The sequence below is a fragment of the Ostrea edulis genome, chromosome 8 (assembly GCF_947568905.1).
Source record: "Ostrea edulis chromosome 8, xbOstEdul1.1, whole genome shotgun sequence".
NCBI classification, from domain to species: Eukaryota; Metazoa; Mollusca; class Bivalvia; order Ostreida; family Ostreidae; genus Ostrea; species Ostrea edulis.
The window spans coordinates 36,075,008-36,098,963 of NC_079171.1; the positions used below are offsets into that span (position 1 = coordinate 36,075,008).

General features: G+C 35.9%; 1 protein-coding gene across 10 annotated transcripts in view; it reads left to right on the forward strand.

The window, feature by feature from the left end:
• Positions 1–23,956, forward strand: part of LOC125662582 (multiple epidermal growth factor-like domains protein 6) — a 50,735-nt gene that overhangs the window by 12,350 nt on the left and 14,429 nt on the right. For 3 of the 10 annotated variants that reach the window (XR_008797552.1, XM_056145966.1, XM_056145968.1), the window contains exons 3-18: positions 97–987; positions 1,194–2,363; positions 3,059–3,185; positions 3,727–3,776; positions 4,652–4,792; positions 5,172–5,216; positions 14,103–14,209; positions 14,845–14,932; positions 15,043–15,119; positions 15,363–15,399; positions 18,729–18,823; positions 19,669–19,794; positions 20,591–20,733; positions 21,114–21,249; positions 22,712–22,861; positions 22,966–23,056. Coding sequence is in view for 8 of the 10 variants with exons in the window: in XM_056145966.1 (XP_056001941.1) it covers positions 97–987; positions 1,194–2,363; positions 3,059–3,185; positions 3,727–3,776; positions 4,652–4,792; positions 5,172–5,216; positions 14,103–14,209; positions 14,845–14,932; positions 15,043–15,119; positions 15,363–15,399; positions 18,729–18,823; positions 19,669–19,794; positions 20,591–20,733; positions 21,114–21,249; positions 22,712–22,861; positions 22,966–23,056 (3,474 nt within the window). In the remaining 2 variants the exon portion in view is untranslated. Of the gene's footprint in view, positions 1–96; positions 988–1,193; positions 2,364–3,058; positions 3,186–3,726; positions 3,777–4,651; positions 4,793–5,171; positions 5,217–6,198; positions 6,247–6,825; positions 6,878–7,738; positions 8,686–14,102; positions 14,210–14,844; positions 14,937–15,042; positions 15,120–15,362; positions 15,400–18,728; positions 18,824–19,668; positions 19,795–20,590; positions 20,734–21,113; positions 21,250–22,711; positions 22,862–22,965; positions 23,057–23,956 lie in introns of those variants that run through there. The other 7 variants (XM_056145969.1, XM_056145970.1, XR_008797553.1 and 4 more) reach the window with 6 other exon arrangements.

Here is a 23,956-nt window from a genome sequence, read left to right on the forward strand (position 1 = left end):
CTTAAGCAAAATAATGACCTCAATGAACCAAGGTATATTATATAAAGTATTTGAATTCTTATTTTGAAAGATTAATGATAGCCGCTATGTTCACAGGTGACTTAAACTGCACTAATGACGGATGTCCAAGTGGAAACTGTGATCGTCAAACAGGTGCTTGTCAGACAAGCTGTGTAGCGGGTTACTTTGGTACTTACTGTAACCTAACTTGTTCTCGCTGTGACAATCTCGGCTGTGACAAGTCAACTGGATCTTGCATTGGAGCATGCAAATCTGGATTCTACGGGGTAAACTGCGAACGTCCTTGCAGTCAAAACTGCGACAGTGTAAGCTGTGACAGAACAACTGGAAAGTGCACTGTAAATTGCACAGCTGGGTGGTATGGAGAACAATGTAACCAGGCCTGTCATTCTAATTGTGAGCAAGGAATATGCGAACGTGAATCGGGTAACTGTGAGAAATGCACCCCTGGTCATTATGGAACGAAGTGCAGTCTCTTCTGTAGTTCTAACTGCAATGTCTCTTTCTGCAATCGCACAAATGGGGCATGTGATGGATGCGCGTCAGGTTGGAATGGGGATGCATGCAATGTCAGATGTGGTGGAAATTGTGAAAATGACATCTGTTCTCAGAAAACGGCTGACTGCTTGAGATGCAAACCAGGATTTTTTGGGGCAAAATGCGATTTAACTTGCTCTAATTGCGCTGCATTCAATGGCCAGCCAAACTGCGATCAAACAGATGGTGTTTGCTTCAACAGATGTATCACAGGGTTTTATGGCGATAGATGCACAGGTGTCTGCAACAACAACTGCAAAAATAACAAGTGTGAAAGTACATCAACGAATTGTGTAGAGGGATGCAAAAATGGTTTTTATGGACAAGACTGTCAATCTGTTTGCAGTGTGAATTGTCAAAATTCAGAGTGTAACAAAGTGACTGGCGCCTGCCTTCAGAGCTGTAAAGCTGGGTGGTATGGTTTAACATGTGAGTGCCTCTTAATTCAATGAACTGTTAAATAAATAATGATAACAAAGGTCAAACATTTAAATGGTGACTCTTCTCCCTACCAATCATCTATTGTATGAATCGTTATAGACAAAACATTTGAAAATAACATATTAACACACTGCTGACGATAAGTTGACAAGCACGTCAAACATTTCATTGCTTAATATTGTTTTTCGTTTAAGGTTCCAATCCATGTAGCAGAGCTTGTGTAGATGGTTTATGCAGTGCTGGGGATGGAGCATGTTTAGCGTGCCCAGATCAGTATTACGGAGCGCAGTGCAGTCTAAGATGTTCCTCAAACTGTAAAGGAGGTCTCTGTGGTAGGAATGGAAGATGTACAGAATGTGTATCCGGTTTTTATGGCGACGTCTGTGCCCTAAAGTGCGGGAACTGTACAAACTGTAATCGAGACATAGGATGCCAAGCCTGTCCAGTCGGTAGATGGGGGAGCACTTGCTTGAATACATGCAATACAAATTGTTACCTAGACCAATGCAAAAAAGAGGATGGGACTTGTCAGTGCGACACCGGTTTTTATGGTACTTCCTGTGATAGATCCTGCAGTAATACAGAGCACTGTATCGGTGCCGCGTGCGACCAAATGACTGGTGATTGTAGTGGGAATTGTGTAAATGGTTGGTACGGCGGTAGATGCGATCTGCTTTGTCCCACTCAGTGCAAAAATAATGACTGCAACCGACAAAATGCTGTGTGCAGTGTCGGATGCAATCCCGGGTATTATGGTAGTCTCTGTACTGAGCCCTGTCCTGGTGGCTGTTTTGAGTGTAATGCTGATGGCGTGTGTTCGTCCTGTAAAAGTAACCGTTACGGATCCGGATGTTCTAATCAGTGCAACGCAAACTGCGTGCAACCCACAGATAATTCAAGAGTATGTGATTTAACAACGGGAAGCTGCTCACATGGATGTCAAAGTGGTTACTACGGATCGAGGTGCGAAATGAAATGTTCAATAAATTGCAAATCCGCATCTTGTGCTAGAGACACGGGGAGATGTATGGGTATTTGTAAAGAAACCTTCTTTGGGTCCTTTTGCAATGAATCCTGCAATGGATGCAATACGGTCGGAGGAACAAGTTGCGAACAGCCGACGGGACGGTGTCTACACGGATGTAAGACCGGCTATTACGGAACGTACTGTAGGGATCAGTGTAGCGCCACCTGCCTTAACAGCAGATGTGAGACATCGAAAGATAATTGCCTCGATGGGTGCATTGCCGGGAAATTTGGTTTTGACTGCAAACAGGAATGTGATGCCAAGTGCTTAGGTGGTACTTGCATTCGATCTTCCGGCACCTGTCAAAATTGCGCGAGTGGATTTGAAGGGCCGAGTTGTAAGTATGTTATGTAGAGTGGTGTGGCTTTTTCTCATTCATAACATACCAAAACATCAGGTGTGGATTGCCAACAAACAATAGTTGTAGAAGAATAGAAAATTGACTTTGCTTTTCTAGAATTATATTTATTTGAATTGAAAGCTATTTCATACATTATTTTGTGTGTGAAGAAGTTGATAACCGACTTATGCGATATACAGTTATACTGTACTTTTATAATACTATAATTATAATACGTGTGTTTAAACAATAAACATGGCATCGGAGAATAACATGGTGGTGTTGCTTTATTAATAGATTGTTCAGTTTTTGATGTTCCTTGGGAGTGTTGGTGGCGTATGTAACTGGATTAGAATTGTAGTGTGTTGGAGTGTTTTATGCTGATTTTTGTAGGGTGTGATTTGTAGTTTTACACATGCTACCGGAGTGGTCATGGTAAATAACTTTGTTATAGAGGATTGATGAGTTTTTGTCAAGACAGAGTACATATACGTACTGAGAAACTAATCCTTTAATACTAATTTTGTGAGTAAAGTTTTTTAATGAAAATTTCATGAAACGCATTTCATTCACATTCTTTGCATAAAGATACAAATTTTCTTTGGTGATATCTTTTTTTTTTAAATCTATGTTTATTCCATAAAGTATCGACATAATTGTTATCATTAAATTCAAATTGTAAATTTCAACAGGCAGCCAAAGGTTAGTGTCGACCGACAACGACAATTTACCTCTGATTGTTGGCCTGTCTGCGGGGGGAGGTTTCCTGCTGATTATCATTATAGTATGTGTATTATGTACACAGCAGTTACGATCAAGGTAAGCAAACATTGTAACCTTATTTTTTGTACCACAGTGAAAGGTGAAGATAACGAACAGTGATCAATCTCATAACTCCCACAAGCAATGCAAAATAAAAAGTTGGGCAAAAAAAACAAAAAACGAATCCTAGACATAGAAGAGGTGGGATCACGTGTCTAGTAGGAGTAAGCATCCCCTGTCGACCGGTCACACCCGCCGTGAGCTCTATATCAATGACACATGTTAAAATGCGCCCTAGCGATACTGTGCTATACTAGTATAGTAAAACTTGCTGGTAAGCTTCGCAAGTGTATTACTATGTTTTCTTACAACGATTCCATGAAAGTTATCAATCTTATATTTGTATTTGACCTTTGTATTTTGGAGAGGGCCTACATAGGTTGTGCCCGTTGTCCTATCCTCTTGAGGTTCTCAATACATGTTTAAATTGAATTAAAGATAATGTTGACGTAATTTTAAATTCTTTGCAATAGTTGAGATTTTTTACAATCAAGTTCTCACAGTCGTGTGTTTTACAGTGGTATTGACTTCGTTTCAGGAGGCGTTTAGAAAAATCGTTAGCGATAAAAGCTTTCCAGGAACAAAACGGTAAGGTGGAAATGATTTTTCATAAATGAAAGATTCATCGTTTAACTCATCCATATTTTGTTACACGTGTGCGTCTGGAAAAAAAATGACATAGAGAGAGTAAAGATTGGAGAAATGTAGAGCTGTCTAGGTTTAAAATTTCACATTTCAGTTAATATAGTGTATAAGATTAACATAAGTTTTCATCAGTATGAGTGTGGGATAGTGAAATCCTACCGAGGGGAAACAATTCTCAGCTGGGATCCAGTGGCGTAGCTGGGCAAAACTTATATGGATGCTTTTCTGAACGCAGATGGTCTGTGACCGCTTTGAGGCTCCCAGCGGGTCCGTGGCAGTGCCTAGGCCTGGTGGGGGCCCAGGGGCAAAGCTCCGCGACTATTGGCAATTTAATCGTGTAAGATGGAGTCTCCGAAAGTGAATTTACGTACATACTTTAATATCTTAAAGAACAAAATATTTTGTTCAGTACTTTAACAGCGACGTATTTGTCATCTGGTTTTATCACCGGAAATAATCGAGAATATACTAAATGTGACACTAATATTGATAAGATTATTTTTAAAATCCGGATCTCTCATTCTCTCTCTCATTTTTTCTTTACCCATTTTCCTTTTTTGGAGGGGAGGGGTGGATGCTTTAACATACAAGCATACATGGTAGCTACGTCACTGGGAAGTGTTAGACCCTTCTACACTCTTCAAGTGGGTGTCGCTCCATTTTAAATTCGCCCAGTCGTCGATCAAGAGAATTCAGATAAAACGATCTCCACAAGCCTTACGAGAAATATATTGTCTACACATGTTTGATACTTTATCCTGTTCTGTCAGGCTGTGTAAAATTTCTACATGCATTTTAATTTTTATTTTTTTTGCCAGGCTGGACGTTTGATGACGAAAGACTACCCTCGGGTCAATTTGAGAAAATGAGTTCCTACAACGGAAGCATGCACGGAAGTATGCACGGCAGTATGCACGGTAGTATGCACGGGAGTCAGTTCCGGGGGAACCAGTACATCGGTGAGTGTTTACTTAGATATTGTTTAACATCACATCCAAGTTAATTTCACGTATACCCCCCCCCCCCCCCCATGTTAAAATCCTCCCCTGCATTGTAACATTTGAAAGTTCACAAGAAAAGTGCTCTTCATTTTTGTACACTGCGGAGAAGGTTCTGGATTTAACATTTTTGTAATCATCCATCCATGCTATTGGTTATACTTATATCATCTGAACCATTTAAACAATTCCTAGAATTAGAACAAATAGACGTATAACAAATTCGAGTTACACTACTCGGCAATGGATTAAATGCTGCTCTGGAATATGACATTTGATCTTTGTTGAATATGAATGTGATGAAGGTTCTTAATGTTTATGTACGTGTCATTATAAACAGAAGATACCAGGCGCAGTGAAATTAGCTATCCGTACGGAGAGGAAGGTGAGACCGTCTGACTGCAGTGTGTAGTTGTTCTCTGGCGCCATGTTTTCGGGCCACCCCCAGCAAGCTCTTCACGCACCGTACTGTTGTATCTGACACAGGGGCACAATTAGATCAATGTTTAGACCCTTTTCTCAGCACACATGTTTAGTATGTTAAATTTGTTACGTATTTTACAGACTTGAATATTTTACTTCCATAAAATCTCCTATAGCCATCCACAAAGTCCGATAACTCCTACATCTGGGATTAAATATGTAGACTTAGTGTGGAGGATCTTGAAATTCATTTCTACCAGAAAACCTAAAATAATTTAAATATCAAATTTCATCATGACCGCTTGCATATTACATTGTACATTCCACATATATAGCTGTTTTGATCGAAAAACATTCCATTAAATTCAATATACATGTGTATATATATACTTGTATATTCATAACAAGAATTAAAAAAAGAACGAATTCTCCTTTTTTAGTGATTGTGAAGGTTATTACGAGCTTGCTAGGAAAGGGCCGATAACTGCGGCTAGAAGCGTTATATAATGATAATATATCTGTCTTGTCGCTGGTAACCTTTGTGTGGCTTTACTCTAAATATTTTGACTTGAAGACAACGATGCCTATACTACGTTTCATATGTAGTAGAAGCACGTCATAACATGACTGAATGGGCGTGGTTGGTGTTTTAGTAGAATTTAATATTTAATAGATTGTGTAAATGGTGTTTCTAACAGAGAACCGTCTCAATAGATGACTAATTGTATATGTAGACCTGTGTTGCTTGGTGACGTAAAAAATAGCTCTGCCACGGAAAAATGTAATATTTCAAAGACTTGATATCATCATATGATCAATTCAGCTTAATGATTTTTCGTTGTAAATCATACCAATTTTAGATATGCTAATTAATTAAAAAGGATGTAAAGGGTTAATAAATTTCCGGTTTCTAATTCAAATACGTGTGGTTTCTTCCTTTGAAGAAGGGAATGATGAATACCGGATGGGTGGAAGTTCTTTTTCCGGCAAAGGTAAGCATGCGCAATGTTGACGTTGTTTTAGCATATAGCTTTAAACTTTGGTGGCATGTTTTTGTTATGGGTGCAGAGAGTGTTTTAAGGAAATGTCTGATTTATTTTAGTATTCCTTTTTTTTATTACATTAATTCTATGTTTATGAAAGGTACATTATTGTATTGAAGATTGATTGATTGATGTTTGCATTAATATACTTTAATTTGTTGTCAATGTGTGTTAGAGACATATGTCATGCAAACAAACAAATAAAATAAGTAAAGAAAAAAAAAGAATTAAAAAACAAATGAAAAAAAGATAATAAAAAAAAAAAAACCCAAACAAAACTGACGGAAATTAACAAACCACACTTAAATATCGATATTTTCCCTCCGTGTTGGAAGGTTTTATATTAATTAATTAATTAATAGTTAATTACACATCTATTTGTATTTGGTTAGACGAAGACGATGTAACAAAGAGCGTATAAGTGTTTGTCGTTGTACGTGTTTAATAGTGCTCGATTGATTTATTTTTCTTAACAATAAATGCAAGATAATGATTTATTATTAAAGTTGTCATAATTGTAATTACTAGCTGTGATTAATGCGAGAAGAGGGAGAGGGTTGCATATGGTTGTTCTCTAGGGGTGAGCAAAATACACAGAAAGGCGCGGATCCAGAGTTTATAAGTTGTACATATTGTACATAAACAATGCAAATAAGCAAATTAATTTGCGATATGTAATATTGAGTATCATGGAAATGATATTTGATTGAGGGAAGCAGAACTCTTACTTGAGACGAAATACCAATGAAGTCCCACAGTGTTTTCCTGGATCCGCGCCAGTGTATACATGTATACTAGTAGAACGGAATCTAAAACACACCAATACACTAGTTCTAGTGATAACGAAGGATATCTTAGCTTAGTGCTTAAAGGAACTCTATAAAAACTGCTTAAACTATAACATACTGTAAGCTAGTTAGTCTCTCTCTCTCTCTCTCTCTCTCTCTCTCTCCATCGTGTTGATAAACGCCAACAGTGGCCCCCCTTTTCATTAGCTTTCTAAATAACTTACTGCTTGTTTATTTCCATATGAATACATTCTGAATAAGCTTTGAAGACAACATATCTATTTTTCATGAATTTACGACGCGGAGCAAGCTCAGCATGTATACCTGTAATTCTGTCTCTCCGTATTTTACCGGTGTATCTTTCTTCTTTGTGACGTCACTATAACCTCCATTCTGAAGAAATGTAGCTATATCCTTAATAACGTTTATATGTCTAATTACACAAAGAAAATTACGAATACCTAGCTGTGTGGTAATTGTTTTGAAATATATATATACAATGTATAATATTCTTACTATATATGTTTATAAAGCAGAAATGGTGTGGATTAATATTCTATTATTTGACCTTTTAGCGATCCTATGACCAATTTCACACAGTCGGTGTTTTATTTCACAGTTTTGAATTAAGGTGGCTTTGTAATATTTTACAGGAAGTTTAAAGGTCATGGACGCCAGTCACGAGATACGATTATAAAAGTAACAGACTATCCTTAATGCTGGACCATACCCGAAATCCAAAGACTCGCCACCACCTATACACATTTTTTCAGCATCAAGGACAACATTGTGCAATTAACATCTTGATAGGGTCACGTGCCATGATTTTATTTTCGCTGGTTTTAAACTCTGCAGCTTTTAATTCGTGCTTTGTATTCCTTAGTTTCCTCTCTTTAAGTTTTGTTTTTACCGTACATTCTATGGAGATGTCCGGACTAGGCTATATTGACTGAAATTTGTGATTTCAAGGAGTATAGTGAAAATTAAACGTCAACAAAAATAGAGATACGTTTTGTAAAACAGGCATCATGTACACTGGCAAAGTTATTTCACTATGAATATCATCCTGTCTGTGCCTTATACTCGGACCATCTAATCTACGCTAGTGACGTCAAGCTTATCTAGATAAGAAGTGTAGTTTAACTTGTTATTTGTTCTTTTTTTTACTTTCAAAGAATTGACCGTGTACAAATGAATAGCTGCTGGGATTTTTTTTGTTCGAAGTTTTACATGAAACCCCATAATGATTATTTATTTATATTTATAACGTGTGTGCATGAAATCAAAAGAATCGGAATTGCCATATTGTTTGTGACAACGTGTGTTATACAGTGTATCAAGTTTGCGCATATATAATTTTGTTTTAATATCTTGCCATTTTGCATTGATAAAGAGGAACTAGTAACACATGATTTAATTTGTTTCGGTGTTTGCTCGGAAATGTTACAATATACTGCAGATTGTTTCCAGTTATGTTTCATATTTTTTTGTGATATTGTTTTTGAATGAGTTTTAAGAAAACGGGTGTTAACACACGCTTGCATACATATTAGTGTTTGTCATGTAAGATTTTCACTTTTAATAAACAATAGCTTTTGTAGTCTCATCTTACATTTATTTGATAGCTTATGGATGACCGATATTTGTTAGGGGTACAGAATCAACATTTTTCAATGTTCTCTATAGGAGTTTTCTATACATTCATAACTGAGCAAATAAGTAATTTGGAAATGCAATAGAAATCTAATTTTGCGATAATATATTGTTTAACGTCCCTCTCGAGAACCTTTCACTCATATGGAGACCTCACCATTTCCGGTGAAGGGCTGCATAATTTAGACTTATGCTCGGCGCTTACGGCCATTAAACAGGGAGGGATCCTTATCGTGTCACACCTGCTGTGATATGGGACCTCAGTTTTTACGGTCTCATCAGAAGGATTAATTTCGCGAATATTGATGTTAGAAAACACAGCTGACCAAACATATATATATATATATATATATATATATATATATATATATATATATATATATATAAAAAGCCAAACAAACACCCCCTCCATTTAATCGCCTCTTACGACAAGCAAGGGGAACTGGGGGCCTATTGTAACCCATATGAGTGAGAGAAAACAATCTCAAGCCGGACGTAAAAAATATACAGTCATCCAAGGAAAACTGCCTATATTGAGCTATTATGAAATTATTATTATTAGGTTCAGCCCCCAGATGTATGAATGAAATCAAACATATTTGAACTTTAAAAATCATTTAGCTATGTGGTTTATCCACTGTCGTTATGGGTGTAAATGCTAAAATTAGAATATCCAAATCTTTCTATCCATCTGTCTGTCTATCATATATACAGTCCACTCCACTTATATTGAAGTCGGTTATATTGAAATATCTGTTATACTGAAGTTAAAATAAACTCCCCATGAGCAATACTTGCGTAGTTCAGCATTGGTTATATTGAACTTTGGATATAATTAACAATTCAGGTCGCTCCCGTGGATTTCATTACATCCGAAGTAGACTGTATAACCATCCTTCATATTTTATTTTGTAAGGGAGGTGTATCAGGAAGTTGTATTTATGTAAATGGTAGCTATCATCAACTAGAACTGTCCTAATGGGATTAATACCAAGGACTCCTAAACACACCAGAGGAAAGAGCAGGTACCTAAGAGGAGTAAGCACCCCTGTTGACCGGTCTTGATTGATTGTATATTGTTTAACTCAAAAGTTTTTTCCCCACTCATATCGAGACGTCGCCATTGCCGGGTTGCAAAATTTAAGCCTATGCTCGGCGTTTATGGCCTTTGAGCTTAGGTTGGCTTATTTATTCGCCTTGTTCGACAAGCAAAGGATACGGAAGACATATTGTAACCCGAATTCCCACGGGGATGATTGGTCTTGATTTAATGAATAACATTAAGTAGCCGCGCCAGTTCTCGGAGCTTGGACAGATATCACATCTTATTGAGTTTTGCGTGGTGTGAATCCGGTACTCAAATGACCATTAATGTCCACCATGTGCTTATCAATAACGGGAAGAAAATAAATGTGATTTGTGTTGTGAAATTAAATGAATAAACGAGGTTATTTCAAAGATGAAATGACATCACTTCCTTGCAATGTATCGTATTGTTTCAATCGAGACTCACTGACAGACAGACATACAAACAGAGAGAAAAGTATTCTTCCAATGTAAGCCATGGTGATTATCGTAAATGGAGGAAATTTGGCGCATACGTAATTTAGCTCAAACGCAACAGATGGGCGCAAATCAATTTCAAACAGCACGCCGGTAAAAATACGTTTACCGCAGAGTTTGTGATTTGACCCATGCTATATTTTTTTCCTTGGCCAGTCCAACGTAATCTCAGTAGCTCTCCGTCCTGAAGCCAGTCCCTACCAAATGGCCTGTTCGAGCGAAATCAAAGACAGACTGGACCTATTAGACGCTGTGTATCTCCGTCTGTAATTAACTTAGAATTCTATTGCAGACTTTTTGAAAGTGACAATATGTTTATCTGTATGCTATGATGGTATATAAATATGGTCGAATAAATGATTGTGCACTCGTTATTTGTTTTAAACAATGTTCTGTGTGGAGTACATATAAAATTACAGAGGTGATATCAATACATCTACACGCATTGTCGGTGTGGACAACCAAAACGCTTCAAGTTACGTTAAAGTGAATGACACATTGTGGAGAAAGTCTCTGGGTGTCAATGACACCTCCGTGAATTTGTTATAGTTTTGTTTATTAAGCAACATTCAAATGTTAAACAGTCCCTGTGCACCGTTATCAGTGTGTGTATAGGATATTCCGACATTACGGAGTGAACGCGTCCGGTAGAGCAGTCATTAACAGAATAACCTGCAACTTTTTGAAAAATAGAAAGAAAAAAAAAAACCCACTTTAAAATGGAAAATCATTGGCGCACTTGTAATCTTTAGCGCAAAAGGTCACTTGCTCTCAATTTAATAGAGCGTCAAATTCTCGTTTTACAATATTTTATTTCATTGATACTAAAATAAATATACAACCAATAAGGAATATTGTTAATCATGTTCACAGTTTGTTTCCAAAATACCTGTGTGGAGCCAGCTGTTTGGACTGCACAGAAATTAGATTGTAGAACTTATACAAAACATCCTATTTTGTTCTATGTCACTTCGAGGTTTGGCGAGGGGCGGTCACCACTTGTGGTAAAGTACAATATAATGTAGACCTATGAATGGCCGTAACAGTTCTACTTATAGAAAGACCTGTGACGTTCTTAGTCATTACCTTTTTTTTTTTACGTATTTGATTGATGCGGCCAAGATTGATTGATTGAATATTGTTTAATGTCCCACTCGAGAATATTTCACTCATATGGAGACGTCACCACTGCCGGTGAAGGGCTGCAAAATTTAGGCCTATGCTCGCCGCTTATGGCCATTGAGCAGGGAGAAATCTTTATCGTGCCACACCTACTGTGACAGAGCAGACTAGAACCTACAATCCTACGGTCGTGAATCACACACCCTAACCACTGATCCGCTCCTACAGTCAGCTACACTATTTAAATAAGAATTCCAGTTAAAGGTGAAAAATGTTTTCAATGTCGACTCCTGTAACTATAGAACATCTACTTTCAAAGGGTATTCAAGCCATTGTTCTATACATTCTTGATTGCGTAACTGTAAGGTAATACATGTATTTTGTTTCATTTTTTAAAATTCCTGGGGGTATGATCTGCACCGCTTCACACCGCAATATTTTTCACGAGGCGTCAACGCGATCCGTTGATCTGAAGCCAAGTTTAATCAAACAGTGCACAAGCTAGTGTAATCTGAAAATTACAAACAGTAGTGAAAAATATCGTAAATCTTATATAGCGAATACAAAATTAAGAGCAGGGCACTAACGGATCCCCAGATGTTGAATCAGGTGCCCAGGAAAAGTAAGAATCCCCTGTTGACCGGTTGCAACCGCCATGAGCCCCATATCGACCAGGCAAACAGGACAGTCCGAAATTATTATGTAAAAAATACCAAACAACCGGCCTGAGAATCGGTATAAGACACGTCAGAGAGGTGTATTCAACCTAAAATTCGATTTAACGATCTAGTTTGCCAATACAACCTATCATTGGGTCAAATGCTGTCTGACATGTTTCTTACCGATTGTTAGATCGTTCTTGGCACACTGATTTTGACTACGAATAACTCCGTTTACCTGATAAGGATATAGGTCTCACAGCGGTTGTGACCAGTCGATAAGGTATGCTTACTCCTCCTAGGCACCTGATCCCACCTCTCGTGTATCCAGGGGTCCGTGTTTGCCCAACTATCTATTTTGCATTGCTTATAGGAGTTATGAGATTGATCACTGTTCGTTATCTTCACCTATCATTTAAAGTGACTGACTAACGATTTTTTGCAAAATTTTGTTTTTTTCATTTTTACTGATCAAAATATACTGTGTAATGTATTTGAAAGGGCTCACAAAAATATTAAGGTAATATATTATCACGGAAGTTCAATTAAGAGAGTTTATTATTTGTTTTGTAAACAAAGAATGCAGTGTGTTATTGTTTACGATATGCTTCTCTGGAACATTTTTAGTCACAATTTGTTCCTTGAGTAGTGTTAGTTACAATATGTTTCTAATCAGTATAATTATGTCTAGTTGGAATATGTCCACCACAACACTTTTATCCACAATCTGTTCAAAAATATCATTTCTAATTACAACGTTCCATTATAACTCTTCTCATCAAACTCTCTTTTATTAGATAATTGCTTGTTACAATTTGTTCTATTGGAACAGTTATAACTACTGTAACAATATGTTCAAAAACACTAATTGTAGTTATAACAGATCAGTTCTAATTGCCATCTGTTAAATGAAATCAGTGACAGTTCAATGCTGTATGTTTCTATAGACCTAGTTACAGTCCTAGTTAAAATATGCTCCTATCAAAACATGTTCCAGTAAAAGAGTTCTCGTTAGAATATATTCTATTAATATAAAATTTTTAGTTACCACTTTTTGGCTTAGAATTCTTGTTACAATGTGTAACGGCGCACTAACAGCTCAAACGAGATGACTCGAGCTTCTCAATCGTCAACCTTCCAATATCTATGTAACGACATTCCATTATCAACTGATTCAGTACATAAGAGGTTGTTCTGCGTATGGTCAGTTTTTAAATTGAGACAGGTTACTGATAAACAAGTTCGTATTACAGGGGTTTCATTAGTTTCATCTAAAGTCAGCATTTCTCAAATTTGATGGTCATTACAACGATTTAATTTACCAACACAACCTATCATTGGGTAAATGCTATCTAGCATACTTCATGCATGCACCCATTAAGGTCGTTCTTTACACACTGATTTTGACTACAGATTACTCCGTTTACTGGATCGAGATATATGGTTCTAGGAGGGTGTGACCGGTCGACCGGGGATGTTTACTCCCTTTAGACACCTGATCCCACCTCTGGTATGTCCAGGAGTCCGTGTTTGCCCTACTGTTCACTTTGTATGACTTATAGGAGTTATGAGATTGATCACTTTTTGTCATCTTCACGTTTTCCCAATAGACCATTTCTACTTACAATTTGCACCATTAGAAGAGATCTCGTAACAAATCTGTTTCAAGAGGCTTCTTTTGTACAATCTATTTCAAACGACTACTTTTAGTGAAAATCCATTCTGTTCGAAAATACTAATTTTAGTTACGATATATTCTTTAACTACATTAAGTTACAATGTCTTCTATGAGAACTGTTGTCTGCTCAATGAAAATAGCCCTAGTTACAAAATGTTCTGCTTACAACTGCACAACTTTAATGTAAAACATACAGAGTTCCGAAGCCTACAATATATTTGAAACGTTTGGAGATTGTTCGTAGACAGGCCTACAAGAAGGTAATGGGTCACAGCTTTCAGTAATATAGCATTATTGACAGCATTTAACCTATCTATAATTAATTGTGATAGGCTATTTCAGGTTATGACAACGTTTTGCTAGCAGGTGGTGACGTCACTGTGAGGGAGTTAAACCAATATGTGGCGAGAATGTTAGCAACAGGTGGCGCTTTTGAAAAGGAACACAAGGTAGATGATATTTGATAAAAGTTTACTTTAAGGAGGCTGATGTTGTAAATATGGAAACCTATGTTTGAATAGCTGGGAATCTAACGATCGTACGAAAGCATTCAAGAAGCATATATTTCATACAAAACGTGAAATAATCAGTTTTTGTAAAATAATAAAATTCTACAAAATCATCGATTTCTTTAAAAACACGAATTTCTGTATAATGATTAGTTTCCGTCGATTTTAGTAAATGTATGTACTGCTAACAAATACATGGATGATAGTATAGAATATTTAAGGACATACCGCCGAGTTTCAAATTCTTGACAAACACCACAACGTATTCTTAAGTCAAATATGCACATGAAAAGATTTGAATTGAAAATAATCTTGCTATAATTAATGTAGATTTTTTATTTTAGCGAGTACTTAATGTCGCGAAATCATTCATAGACGTCAAATCGCGATGACATAATTTCGCGAGTGCTTTGTTGATTAAGCATAGTTACATTCACACATATCTTAGCAAAATAAAGATAAGAGCAAGTCATTTTATTTCGCGAGTAATACTTATAGCGAAATTACGCGATAATTCCTCGCAAATATTTAGGAATTTACAGTATGTTGAAAAGTAGGAGTGTTTGATATTTCAGCGACTTCCTGTTGGACAAATAGCGCCACACACAGAGGCCGTCAAAGAAGAAAACATCAGTAAAAACAGATACAAAAATATATATGCATGTAGGTATGATATTCTCATAAATATGAATGATTATACAAATGACAGCGATGGAATTTTAATTGAAATTCTACCCCCTGACATTAGTACATGAATGTTACTTGCTGTTTAGATGACCACTCACGTGTTGTGCTGGCAGTGGAGGGGAACGAGAAGATGACCAACTATATAAATGCAAACTTCATAAATGTAAGGATAATATTAGTTAAATGATTTAAAAATAGCTTAAATAAACTCTTTTCGTTTTTAATATAGATTAAAAAATACTGAAATGTAACGTATGTTTTTCTGATATACAACGTATCTGGTAATGTAACCTTGATTTGAAGAGGTAAAGTAAGTTTGTTTTTGTTAGCAAGGATCTACAACCAATTTTTCAGTTACGATAATATCATGCCCAAAACTTCCAATACATTGTACTTTATTATACAGGGGTTTGCAAAGGAAAAAAGGTACATTGCTGCACAAGGTAAGACAAGAATTCACTTTCTCAGTTTATATATTTAAAAAAAATTTCATGGATTACAATGTGAAATACTATATATCTAAAGCAACGATAAAAGTCAAAGTTAATAGCATGCGATACATGTACGTATATATCATTGCGAATGTATCATTTTTATTTTTGACCGTACCTTTTTTTTCTCTCATTTCATTTCGGCTTATTCAGGCATGAAAATGTCGCATAACGTCGTCATTATAAATTTAAAATAACAAATTGAAACCTGGCATAATCTATAGCACTATGTAGTTAAAACAGCTAAAGAATAAGTAACTGAATGGACTAATATAACATGACATTTGATTATGTTGTTTTTGTAGAGTAATTATACCACAGCAGTAGTTACTATAGATACGATTTCTGTATATAATAACACACGAGTAATTTACCAAAACTGTGAAATTCACGACCCCGGGGTTCAAGTTCCTGCACTAGGGTGGAGCAAGTTCGTCGTACAATAAAATGCATTATATCTTAGAAAATAGTCTTTACTACTCAAGGGGTCAAAATGTTATACTGTAAAATTGATTATTACACTGTATATAGCTAATAAATAGTCTATTATAAAATCTGCGTAAAATCTAGAGAATGTTATCCTGAGAATTTATTAAACGCTAACTTTGCATTGCGTAAATTGTGTGCGCCCTAAACATCCCGAGTATGAGCGTTCAATATTGATGTTACCGTAACGACGTAAACAAGCCAAAATGGCAGACGACGGTCCTCCGAATCTGACAGAGCCGGTATTTGATATTATATTCATTTATTTAAACAAAATGTTTTGCTGTACGTAAACTATGATGTCCCCATTCACAAAATCAGTTTGCTTCATGCATTAATGACAGGTTTAATATTGAACAGTTAAGAAATGCATGCTGATATTGCCCACCTTCACCTTAGATGCTAATATTGGTGAATTCTTGTGTATTTTGGAGTATTTTAAGTGAAAAGGGATATAATTTAACAACTAAATACTTTAGCTCTATAATAAAAGGGTTTGTTGAACTTCTATTGGTGAATATTGACACTCGTTGCCTGTCAAAATGCACTCGCAAGCTCGTGCATTTTTTCAGCTAACTCGTGCCAATATTCACCTATATAAGTTCAATAACCCTATATTATTTACGCGATGACGTAATAAGGGCGTAAATTTCCCCCACGCGTCATAAATATTTGATATACTATATTATATTCAGTTACCACGTATTTTCCCCTCGCGTAATGTTGGACTTTGAAATACGCGTAATTAACCCCCAGCGTAAATAACCACTTTTACAGTAATTAGCATTGACCTGTGAAATTCATGAGATCGGGATTGACCTGTGAAATTCATGAGATCGGGATTGACCTGTGAAATTCATGAGATCGGGATTGACCTGTGGAATTCATGAGATCGGGATTGACCTGTGAAATTCATGAGATCGGGATTGAGGGTCCAGACCCTAGAGTGGTGTACTTTTACCAATATCTTTCATCGTCCATCTACATATGTAGTACAAACTAATATGTATACGGTGTGACCGTTGAACCGAGCGAAGCATGTAATGGTCATTGGAGTGTTCCAAGTGCAGTCTGATTAAAATCAGACCCCATACTCATATATACACCAAACGATATGATAATGAGTATGGGGTCTGATTTTAATCAGACTGTCCCAAGTGGTAATTATAATTCCGTTAAGTACGGTAGATTATGATTCATTTAAAAAAAATATATTTTTAATGAAATTTTCGTTGCGCTAAACACCCAGTAACATCTCAATATTAAAGAAGTTTATATGGGGACAACAGTTTTACAGGATCCGCCTATTCATTGAACACGGGAAATATAACGCAAGGCAACGTAAACTGCATTGTGACGTCACATTTAGCCTCGACCTTTTTCTCTTTTTCAAAGCAAACAATTATAAACAACAATAATACATTCCGTATGCAATGAAAAAGGCCGTTAAAACTAAACAAAATTAACCAATCAATTAAAATTGGTAAAAAAGTAACCGTAATATTTTATCGTATATTCTTATTCAAAGAAACTCATGAACTCGTTCATCTATTTAGTCGTATTACGGTTTTATATGTAATTATTTGCTAAAACCTGTTACAATGATAATTATACTATTCACTTTGAACAAACTGAGAGTTTAAATTACGAATTGCACGTCAGAGTCTTCTATTATTGGCATTCAAAATAAAACACGAATAACTGTTGAAGCAGGTAATGAAAAAAATAAATGGCGGCGCCCATATGGATCACGAAAATTTCAGTGAACGTATATAGAGATTGTCTCTTTTTCTTTTGCTGATTTTGACTTTTTTTCTTTTACATACGTGTTACCTTTAGAGCCTTGCTTCGCGGACGGGCCTTCGGCCCGTCCGAGCTTCACTCGGTATAAAAACGGAGAAGTATGAAAAGTATAGGGGTAAAATAGGGGTAAAACAAGTATTTCTAAAGATTAAAAATGCACACACTCAGGTGACCGTTACAACCTATAAGAATCGTCTTTGTTATAAGCGTGTTCAGTGCTGACATGGATTCAACAACAATTGTAATTTACTGTATATTATTTATTTCGGTATTGACATTATTTAATTATAACCGTGATGTCTGTTTCGGTATATACAGTATTTCATTATAACTGTTATGTCTGTTTCGGTATATACAGTATTTCATTATAACTGTTATGTCTGTTTTTGGTATATACATGTGCAGTATTTCATTAATGTTCGTCGGATGGGACGTTAAAGGGTGTCTCATGTCAAGGATCACAACCCCCTTGTCACGCAAAAGATCGTTTCCCCGATTTTCGAAAAAGAGTAGACTCATTGGGGGCCGTCAGGGAAACTCAAACACCCACAACTAAATATATTTCAATTAGTTAACCGCTGTAAAATGGCTGAAATATTGCAAAAAAAAAAACAACAAAACAAACCGGCGTAAAACGTAATCAATCATAATCAATCAAAATCAGTATTTCATTATAACTGTGATTTACTGTACATGTATATTGTTTGTTTCATCATAGACATTAATACTCGCTCGCGCCGTTAAGTGAGAAAGTTTCCCAGTTTATTTTCGGAAGGTCGGTGGTCTCTTCCCAGGTATATTGTATTTTGGTTCTTTCTTCCACCAATAAAAACTGGGTGCCACCAGATAACTGAAAAAATGTTGAATGTGGCAGAAAACATCAATCAATCAAACAATAGACATTCATCCATGATACATAAGCCCATTATAACCGTGTTTGTTGCATTATAGATGTAGCTTACGTGTACTTTACATGTGTTACCCGTACGCAGGACCAACAGAGAGCACGGTGAATGATTTCTGGAGAATGGTGTGGCAGACAAAATGCTCAGTGATCGTCATGGTGACAAAACTGATTGAATGCGGTGTATGTATATTAATATGGAGATCAAGTACACATTTCGAAGAAGCATATTTTTAGGTAGAGCAAATCTCTTAAAAACATTAGGAATGTTAATGATATCGCCATCAATTGAATATAACTCAAAGCATTTGCAATGAAAGACTTGGTTTGGGATGAGGTTTGTGGTTTGGAATATTCTAATTTATAAGTCTTAGTCCTCGATGGCGTTGATTCCTTATTTTGATGTTTGTATCTCAAGCCGCGATATGTTATTATTGGGATTCACATTTGCAGGTGGGAAAATTTGAATAAAAACAATGAAAAACTGGAGACAGAACTTACTTTATTCTATGCATAATTGTAGCACTGTCCAGAATGTGTTCTGTCTGTGGTTTTCTTTTTTCTTTTGCAAATGAAATCTGATCTCTTGCAGGCAGTTACTCATTATTGATAAAAGAATGAAATAATAATTACTCTCCATGATCACCTGTAATGCATGGTGACATACTAAGATATTATTTTTTATGTTGTTTTTATTTACTATAGAGCACAGGGCTTTGATTTGTAAAAGTAACATGCGAGTATTTTACATGTAGTTCACGAAATGAAATAGATTACACTGGGTGAAAATTCAGTAATTTCCCTTTTAACTTATGCCCCCACCAAATAATGCCGTTTGCAGGCTACACTGAGTGAAAATTCAGTAATTTCCTTTTTAATTAGCTGGTTGGATGGTGTAATTTGAAGAATATCATCGACACGTGTAAAACAGAGAACACATACACTACCCTCATACAGAACTATGACATACTGAGTTTCTTTACTGGTTGTATGGATATTTTTTTTTACTTTGTTTCTCGTCTGCATAGGTGAACAAGTGTCTCTCCTACTGGCCGACGGACAAAAACGAATATGAAAACGCAGGAATCAGGGTTAAATTCAAAAGAAAAGAGGAGTTTGCAGATTTCATCATAACTTATCTAACTCTTTATAAGGTTTGTGCAATGGCATGCAATGATATCCTTTATTTCAACTTGTTAAATACAATATTAATTCATCTCACTTTAAACGCAAATGCTTCCAAAATCATGAAAAGGGCATTGCTCTTAATTCAATATGCTTGCCTTCCGTGGTGTATATTTTCATGATAAGGGTCACCAATATGGAGTTGTGTCCATTTGCGTCCGGATATTTTGGTTAAAACATAATGTGCAACACGGATACCCAAAACCGAATTTAACTGTTCACTACAACACAGTTAGAATAACAACTCCAACACTATGTGCGTATACCACTCTGCATTATTTGAAAAAAAATACTGGGAGTGTTGGCGTGCTCCTGTGATACAGCTAATTGGGGATCAGAGTTGGTGCTTGAAAAATACTTTAAATCATTTATATGTACCATTTTTATCGAAACACAGGACAAACGATAAATTATTAGATACGTAATGAAAATATGAAGATTTAGAATAGAGATCAATCTCATAACTCGCATAAAGAATACAAAATTAACAATTGGGAAAACACGAACCTCTGGATATACGAGAGGTGGAATCGGGTACATAGAAGGAGTAAGCACCCCCTGGCGATCGGTCAGACCTATATAAACTTCTACAACCGGAGGTGATTTCTTCTCAAACGCACTTGACCCCACCTCTTGATTTTTGAGGGGTTCTTGCTTGACCAAGTAATCTGTATATGATGTATGAGATTGATTACTGCTTCCTATCTCACTTTTGCATTAAAACGTTGAGTATATATTATTCCATACCTCCTCTATAATGTTTAGGATTCAGACGAGCTTGAGGTTACCCACTGTCAATTTACCACGTGGCCTGATAAGGGCGTTCCCAGATACGTCACGCCTCTTGTAGAATTTCTACATAAGATCCGATCAATCCAAGATGACTCGCCTCTACTAGTTCACTGCAGGTATTTGAAAAGAAAATAATCGTGTGACGTTCATAATTTGTAATCTAAAGCACAGTGCTAATGATACGATTACATTATTTTCTTATGTTGAATACAATTAAGTCTTAATGTAGCATAGTAAATCGTCAAAATGGCTATATAAAACATTAAAATTATCAATGAAAAAGTAACTTTTCAATATAATGTTTTACATTTTCAAAATACAGTGGTGTACTGCAGCGCGTGTCAGCATTACGTCATCATCATCATCCACTTCTTATTTATGAACTTTCCTTTTACACCTTAAATATCTAAAATAAATATATCAAGATATTGTTGTTTTTGTTTTTCTATTTGAGGTCCGTCACGTGTATTACTATGACAATGCTCTTGCGTTGCAGCGCCGGCGTAGGCAGGTCAGGGACATTCATTGCTGTGCATTGCTTGTGCGAGAGAGCTGAAAAAGAACAAAAAGTGAACATATTCGACTGTGTGAAGACCATGAGGGAACAGCGGATCAACATGGTGCAAACTCCAGTGAGTGTCTTAACCCAACTCTTCATTGTATCACATTGTGCATGAAACATATAGGGTATCAATATCCCTAGGCGTCAACCTACACAACACGCTTCTCGTAACTATTCTGGGTATAAGTGTAGCTTAATTTCTAGCTTTTTACATCGATAGTATCTTTGTATTTGTATCGACATAGGTTATGTGACAAACACAACAATTGCACCTTTAAGAACGAAGTGTTTTAAAGCAAATGAATATTCATTTCATTATATATCCAATATGCTGGGAGGAAGTACATGACGGAAATCGGGTTACTTCCTGTTTGAGAATTCAATATCTGAATACATTGTAAAGAGTTAACAAATATTTACACAACTACAGAGGAAGAAGCGAAATCTGGAAACATTTCAACCATGGATTCTTATCACCATTCAGGCAAACTACATGATATGTGTTGCATATGCATATTTTCTTCAGTTATGGGAAATATGGCTCCTAAGTCCCATAAATCTTCGATATTTGTTAGAATGAGGTCTTGGGAGTTTGGATTATCAAAGACCATTTCTCGGAATTAACGATGTAGTAAAATACAACTTCATTCCTTTATCTAAAAATACTGATTTCTTTCTATTACAAGAAAATCATAGAGGGAATAAAGAATAAAATATATTGTGAATGGGTCGTTACTGGCGAAAGTAACGAGGTATCGTAAGTTTGCATGACATCGTGAAGTTGTTATACCTCTTGGGGCCAATTCAAATGTTTTACTCTCAATCTTTTTCTTAGAGAAAATTGAAAACATAAATATCTCTTAATTTATGATCCGATACCACTACATTATCTTATTTAATTATGTACCTTAATACGTCAGAGCCATTGTATAAAATATCAGATGACGCATGACAAATTTCTACCAAAAAAAGAAAGAAGAGAGAGCAAGATCCAGAGAGCGAATTGTAGAAAGTAGACGGGGGAATGTAGTGGTGAAATGTAGTATTTCACAATTTTTCAGGGGTCCATTACACAAAAGGCCTTATGACTACTTAAGAACAGTACTCGAATACGTCCATCATATTTCCGTTTCCGTTAAAATAATTTGAAAATAGTTTCTTTTGGAATTACCGTATGTTATTCTTTAGATATGCCACGAATTTACACTTTAAAAGAATGGAACATTAATTGAATTAAAAAAAAAGTACTTTTGATCTTCAGCTGCAAAACCTTTTGTAAAATGTCTTCCAGAATTGCAAAGCAACAAAGAAAATCCTATTTCATGACACGTCTTTTCTGTAGTTTACTCTCCTGTCGGTTACGATTTGGATTTGTGTTTAAATTACATATATTGATTATCAACAACTTTAAATAATACAGTAAATAATAACATTGAATATCCATAGCACTGCAATATCAAACATCGTCTGTTTTAGAACCAATACCGGTTTGTAGTATCTTGTAACACTGATTATATTTTATTTTGTTTTAGGAGCAATACCGGTTTATTCATGAATGTTTATTAGAGGCACTCATATTGTCAAACTGCGTCGTGAAATCGTCCAAATTTAGACAATACTTCACGCAAATGATGGAGATACCGAAAGGTTCTACGATTCGAAAACTAGAACAGCAATTCCTAGTAAGTACACGTTACAGATCCTTGACCCTTTAATTTTATGCTGTGCAACCCCCACCCCCCATTTGCTGACCAACATACATATAGAGATAAAATTGTTTTAATAGAAAATAAAGTCGCTTTCTCAATATGCCGAGAGGGATGAAAGCGCGCACCTGCCAGAGAACCAACCGAAAAATAGAACGAAGATAATTGCTCGTAAGTACCCTTAAAATAACATTTCAAATTGAGAACGTTCCATCGAAAATAATTTGTACTATCTATTTGTTTGTCTTTTGTGTTTCTATGAGCAATTCTCTGAACATCATATTAGACTTGTCATGATTCCTCAGAATAATATGTCTTGTTGAGTAACACTTCGGACCGGTGTTAATATCGGCGGCTGCAGAGGACGGAGAATTTTAGTCTTCTATACATAGTCTTAGTTATGGTTTACACTCCACACTATAGTTTGACTTTCTACGTTCTTTGGTTTTGATTTCATGTTCTATCGTATATTTTTGATGATCTATTTTACCTTTGTTTTTTTAACGTCCTAAGTTATATTTCTTACGCTTTAAGTTATTATTCTATGTTTTAGGTTATCTTTTCACGTTCTAAGTTAATATTGTAAGTTATAGTCTTAACGCTTTATGCTATCATTTGACGTTTAAGACAACAGGCATCTTTTCACGTTCTATGTTAAATTTTAACGATCTTAATTATTTTTTGACGTATTGGATTATCTTTCTTTACATTCTAAGTTATTGCCAGACGTTCTAACTTATAGTTTGTTTTTGAAACTTTATGTATATGTATAATGTGCCTTTGTATGTAATAAATTGCCTCACACAGATGTATGTATAATGTGCCTTTGTATGTAATAAACTGCCTCACACAGATGTATGTATAATGTGCCTTTGTATGTAATAAACTGCCTCACACAGATGTATGTATAATGTGCCTTTGTATGTAATAAATTGCCTTACACAGATGTATGTATAATGTGCCTTTGTATGTAATAATTTGCCTTACACAGATGTATGTATAATGTGCCTTTGTATGTAATAAACTGCCTCACACAGATGTATGTATAATGTGCCTTTGTATGTAGAAAAA